Raw genomic sequence first — 6,180 nt, 5'->3', positions numbered from 1 at the left:
CGGGTCGGAACAGGCGGCGGCGGTGCGGGCGCGGCGCGCCGGCGAGCGCGGGGAGCGGGCAGCGGGGACGGCGGCGGCGGCGCGGCCCGCGTGACCCAGCGCCGCGCCCCGGGCCCCGCCGCGCCCGGCCCAGCCGCAGGATGCGCGCCCCGCCGCTGCTGCTGCTGCTGGCCGCCTGCGCGCCGCCGCCCTGCTCCGCCGCCGCCCCGACGCCTCCGGGCTGGGAGCCGGCGGCCGACGCGCCCTGGTGCCCCTACAAGGTGCTGCCCGAGGGCCCCGAGGCGGGCGGCGGGCGCCTGTGCTTCCGCAGCCCCGCGCGCGGCTTCCGCTGCCAGGCCCCGGGCTGCGCGCTGCACGCCCCGGCCGGCCGCTCCCTGCGCGCCAGCGTCCTGCGCAACCACAGCGTCCTCCTGCAGTGGCGCCTGGCCCCGGCCGCCGCGCGCCGCGTGCGCGCCTTCGCGCTCAACTGCTCGTGGCGCGGCGCCTACACGCGCTTCCCGTGCGAGCGCGTGCTGCTTGGGGCCTCCTGCCGCGACTACCTGCTGCCCGACGTGCACGACGGCGTCCTCTACCGCCTGTGCCTGCAGCCGCTGCCGCTGCGCGCCGGGCCCGCCGCCCCCGCGCCGGAGCCCCCCGAGCCCGCCGAGCCCGCCGAGTGCGTGGAGTTCACCGCCGAGCCGGCCGGCATGCGGCACATCGTGGTGGCCATGACGGCGGTGGGCGGCTCCATCTGCGTCATGCTGGTGGTCATCTGCCTGCTGGTGGCCTACATCACCGAGAACCTCATGCGTCCGGCCCTCGCGCGCCCCGGCCTGCGCAGACACCCCTGAAGCGCGAGGCCGCCTGCCCGAGCGCGCCGGGGCTCCCAGGTTCTCCGCCCGCTCTCCCGTCCTCGTTCCTGCTGCCTCCTTGAGATCCCTGCAGAGGAGGGTCTGCCGGCGACGACCACGACACCTTGGCATCATCGCACGCCCCTCCCAGCCGGGCGTCGGACTCCCAGACTCCGGCTCCGGATTGGCCCGTGGGCCTGCGCTGCGGTGCCGGCCGCATGCAGAGGCCTTCATAGAGGCGGCCAGGGCATGGCGCCCCTTCCAGCAAGAGCCATGGATACTCCGGATCACCCCGCACCTCCATCCTGTGCCAAATTCTCCAAGACGGAGCGTCGCCATTGCTCGGTCACTGTGTGCTTTGCAGGCCTGGGGCGCAGCCCTCGGAGCCTGTGCTCCCCGCCCCACCCCACTGGGCTTAGGTTAGCTTCGTGCCTTAGTATCTCGGGCCCACCGCAGGAGCCAACACCTCCTGTTGCCCAAGGGGGTCTGTGGCCCTGAGATTGGCTGGCCCCTCCATGCATCTGGCCAGCGTCCCCTCGGAGACACCCCGCTTCCAGTGTTGCGGAAGCATGAGGTGAGGGCCTGCAGCGCTCTGTCCCGTTGAGGGTGTTCGACGAGCCGGGAGCCATGGCGTGGGAGACCGGGCCCACGTTCCCCGGGGTGAGTGTCCTCTGACCGGGGGCGGCTGGTGGTTCTTCAGGGCCGGGCGCCCCTTTCCTTTTACGCGTGCGGCGTCTGACTAGGGCTTCCTGCGGGAATGGGGATGGATGGCCGCCCTCAGCACAGGTCCCATTGCAGAAGGTTACATACCAGCCTCGAGCAGCGCGGCCTTCCAGCGCTGCCTGGATCCGAAGCCTCAGCTGACCCAGGCAGCGCGGTGGCCATGGTGTGACCTACAGCACCACGCCCAGCCTTTGCACGCCCAGGGGTCGAGAGCCAGGATCTGGCCCCTGCAATGCCGCCCACATGGAAGCAAAGCTGACCCTGCCCACCTGCTGCAGACCCGTGTCCCTGGCCGAGGTTGCTTTCTGTGACGCCCGCCTGGTGACGTTGGACACTGTGAGGGGTATGGCACTGCCCTCCCCCCTCCTGGAGCTCCTGGCTCTGACCACCTGGACTTGACCCGGCCCCTCCTGGTCACTGTGGCCAAACACCCACTCTCACCCCAGCCACCCCTGGCCCTGGCTGGTGCCCCGTGACACCTGCAGCCCACCTCTGTTGCTCCACCCACCCCTGCGTGGCGCTGGTCAGGCACAAACCTGGTGCCAGTGTCTAAATGTCCATCATCCTCAGACCAACAGTGCTGTCTGTGTGTTTACTTGGGCAGTGGGCCGGAGGAAAAAGATGGACTCCCCTTCTGCCAGCTCCCCTGGGGCTCTCGGATACCGGTGGGTGGCTGGCCCAGAACCCTCTCCTGGCCTGGGTGGCTGCAGCTCCTGGCAGGACGGGCTTGTCTCTGCACCTTCTTGTCCTGGGCCAGCTGTGTCTGCGGGGGTGGGGGAGGTGGTACGTGCCGTGTTTAGAAATCACACATTCCCACTGCGACCCACTTGAGCTGTGACAGCAGCAATTAGGCTCTCCAGAGGGCCCCCTCCCCGCCTGGGCCTCCCTGTGCAGAGCTAGAGCTGGGACAGGGGTTGGTGAGCAGAGGACAGCCTGGGGCTCCCGTGTGTATCTGTGCTGAATGCCACTCTCCCTCCCCCACAGTGTCTCCCAGGCTGTCCTTGAGTCACCTGCAGAGAGGGGTGACCCTGAGGACGCAAAAACAGGCGGGGAAGGGGGAGGAGGAGCCCAGCTCTTAGGATGACTCATCCCCGGAGGGGGGTGCAGCCCTGTGTCTAGACAGCCTGGCGGGAGTGGGGGCTCCTTCCGGCCACTTTGTCCTGGGGGCCCAGGCCACCTGCAAGGGTGTTTCCATGTCTTCTCCCAGCAAAGGCAGCGCCCAGGGAGCTGGAGCCACATGGCTCCTTGAGGAGCGGCGGGGAAGTTCTGGGGCTCCCCGGCCTGCGGTGGGATTCTGGCTTGTTTGTGAGCTTGGGCTCACACCAGCTACAGCCACAGGCCTGTCCTCTCAGTTCTGAGGGCATCTCAGAGGCCTGGAGTCCAGCTGAGGGTTTGCAGAGGTGGACGAGCAGCCTGCAGGGCCCAGGGGACAAGCCTTGGCCTGGGAGCAGGTGTCCTTGCTGGGGTGACTGCATCTGAGCTCATGGTCACTCCCACAGACTGCTCGTTCCCAGCTGGCCACGCTTCTGGGAGTGGGTGTCTGTTTCTCTGTCTCTCCCCACTCTGCTCTTTCTGGACTGTGGCCGTCTGCTGTTCCGACTTGGTGGCTCAGGCTGGGGTGGCGGAGGCGGGTGGACTGTGGCTCTCAGTGTCGCACCCGCCATATGCCATGGAGCTGGAGGGTGGACGGCTCCATCTGACCTTCTCACTGGTGCCTGGAGGTATAATTGGAGCTGACACTTTCCCTGTGTGGAGCAGAAGGGATCTGCTTCATCCTGGCTCAGCTGTGCCTGCCCTTCAGAAGGCACGAGCCTTTCGGCGCCCCGTTTCCTTGTTCCCGTGTGGAGTGGAAACAGTAGGAGCACCCGCCTCACAGACTGGCCAGGTAGAGGTGAGAACTCTAAAGGACCCTCAGTCCTTTAGACCCAAAGCCCAAAATTTTTTTAAAAAATTAAGTGTCCGGGCACAGAGGCTCACGCCTGTAATCCCAGCACTTTGGGAGGCCAAGGTGAGCAGATAGCTTGAGCTCAGGAGTTCGAGACCAGCCTGGCCAAGATGGAGAAACCCCTCTCTACTAAAAATACAAAAATTAGCTGGGTGTGGTGGCGGGCACCTGTAATCCCAGCTACTTGGGAGGCTGAGGCAGGAGACGTTTGAACGCGGGAGGCAGAGGTTGCAGTGAGCCGAGATTACACTACTGCACTCCAGCCTGGGAGAGAGACAAGCAAAAACTCCATCTCAAAAACAAAAAGCAAAACGAAACAACTGGTGGGCAGATCCCAGGAAGGAGAATTCAGAGCTCCTGTGGCCACTGTCCCTCCTCTCCAAGAAAACCTGCAGCTGTAGAATTTGCGTGTAGAGCTTTCCCAGTCCTTGCCTGCTTTTTCCTGCCTACTGTGAATGAGCTGCCGTTTCTGCTTGTGTTGAGATAAAGCTCACTGCTATGGCATTCTAGCCAAGATTAAAAAAAAATTCAAGGAGCTTTCAAATTACTGGATTTACAAATTACAATAGCTCTGTGGCAACCAAAACCCTAGACACATTTTGGAAATGTAAATTTAAGTTTGGCTGTCAATGGCTTGTGGTGATAGGACAGTTAACTGAAGAATTGAAATACCGGAAGAAAAGGAACTAGAGAAATATTTATTAAAGGTAGGCTCTGCCAGGAGCAGTGATTTCACGCCTGTAATCCCAGCACTTTGGGAGGCTTTGAGGCTGGAGGATCACTTGAAGTCAGGAGTTTGAGACCATCCTGGCAAATATGGTGAAACCCCATCTCTACTAAAAATGCCAAAGTTAGCTAGGCATGGTGGCACATGCCTGTAGTCCCAGCTACTTGGGAGGCTAAGGCGGGAGAATTTCTTGACCCGCGGAGGCGAGGTTGCAGTGGGCCAAGATCATGCCACTGCACTCCAGCCTGGGCAGCAGAGTGAGATCACTGTCTCTAAATAAATAAAGTTAGGCTCCAGGCTGGGCCTGGTGGCTTACGCCAGTGGTCCTGGCCCCTGAGGAGGCTGATGTCGTAGGGACTGCTTGAGCCCAGGAATTGGAGGCCACTATAAGTCATGATCATGGAACTGCACTCCAATCTGAGCAAGGAAGCCAGATCGTATCTCAAAAACAAAAACAAAAACAAAAACAAAAAGTTTGTCCAAGTGTAGTGGCCGAGGCTTGTAATCCCAACACTCTCAGAGGCTGAGGCAAGCAGATCCCTCAAGCCCGGGAGTTTGAGGCCAGCCTGGGCAACACGCTAAGACCGTCTCTACAAAAAATGCAATAGTTGGCCAGGTGTGGTGGCTCACAAGGCTGAGGTGGGAGGGGCTTGAACCTGGGAGGCAGAGGTTGCAGGGAGCTGTGACTGTGCCACTGCACTCCAGCCTGGGTGATTGTGGGGGACCCTTTATCAGAAAAAAAAAAAAAAAAGGGTAGGCTTTCAGATTAAACCGGTCACAATCTTGAGCTCAGAGTAATTCTATGTCAGACAGGTGTCTCTATCATAAAAGTTTTGCTTTGGGGCAGTGGCAGTGGCGATGGGGCTGTGTGCAGGAGCATGGGGTGGGCTGAATGTGGGCCGGGCACCCTGAGTCCCAGCCCTGCAGTGGTGGGCAGGGCGGGAGCGTCCGCTCATTCTGGACTTCTGGTGCACAGTGTGCCACTGAGCTGCTCCTGTGGCGGTGCCATCCATGCTGGGTCCAGCCAAGGTGCAGAGCCGTGGGGACATGGTCCTGGAGACGCAGGCGGCATGCCTCATCCATGTCCTCTGGGTCAAAGGGGCCCAGGGTGGGACTGCTTCTACTCCTTTGGGGGCTGTCACTGGACGAGCCTACCAGCAGCTCCAGCAAGAGCCATTCTGGCCAAGCTTGTCCAGTCCACCCTCTCGGACCTAAGGGGGTCCCGGCGGCGGGCATCCACACCAGACTTGGAGTGGCATTCCCCGTGTGGCACCTACTGTGTTGGAAACATGCTCATGCTGCAAAGAAAAATCAGCACCGAGACAAAGGATCTTTGAGCAATGCAACTTTTACTTCCGGGACTGCAGGAAGGTGCTCTCGCTAGCCATCTTGCCGTCAGAGTACGATGAACAAAGGAAAACACACCAATTTATCCTTTACGCATTTGGGGTCGTCCTCACTGCTGTGTCTGATCTCCGCTGGCTGGAGCCAGACCTCACAATCTAAACTAAAACCACATGCCCAGGCTGGTCTTGAACTCCTGAGGTCAGGCAATCCGCCCGCTGTGGCCTCTTAAAGTACTGGGGTCATAGGCGTGAGCCACCATGCCCGGTCATATTTCTCTCTCTCTTATGGGGCCTTGCTCTGCATAGTCTGAAGGCAAAAAGGCATTGTCCTGGCCCTCAGGGTCTGGGGGAAGAGGTGTTGAGGCAGGGAGAGACCTCTCCAAGGCTGGATCCACTATAGTAGGGGCACCTCGTTTTCTGCACTGGTGATGGGGTTTTAGTGGCTGGGACGTTCTGGAGGGGCTTCTGTAAACCAGGACTCCTGGGGGAAAGGGAGTGGTGAAGAAACATATGTATACACAACCCCAAACACATTTGAAATGGGAAAAATGGTAAAAGGAGGATTTTAAGAAAAATAATAAACCTGCTATACAAACTGCTTTCCCCAAA

General features: G+C 60.8%; 1 protein-coding gene across 1 annotated transcript; it reads left to right on the top strand.

Annotated features, from left to right (window-relative positions):
* On the top strand, positions 1–6,180 carry FNDC10 (fibronectin type III domain containing 10). Its single transcript, XM_039473973.2, has one exon. It carries the CDS (start codon positions 141–143, stop codon positions 828–830), a length of 690 nt encoding a protein of 229 aa, XP_039329907.1. The 5' UTR covers positions 1–140; the 3' UTR covers positions 831–6,180.

The sequence above is a fragment of the Saimiri boliviensis genome, chromosome 11 (genome assembly GCF_048565385.1).
Source record: "Saimiri boliviensis isolate mSaiBol1 chromosome 11, mSaiBol1.pri, whole genome shotgun sequence".
NCBI lineage: Eukaryota > Metazoa > Chordata > Mammalia > Primates > Cebidae > Saimiri > Saimiri boliviensis.
This window is presented reverse-complemented; position numbering and strand designations above follow the sequence as displayed.

What these genes read in the sequence shown, in the direction of transcription:
- FNDC10 (XM_039473973.2), top strand. Translation starts at nt 141, where the DNA reads ATGCGCGCCCCGCCGCTGCTGCTGCTGCTGGCCGCCTGCGCGCCGCCG.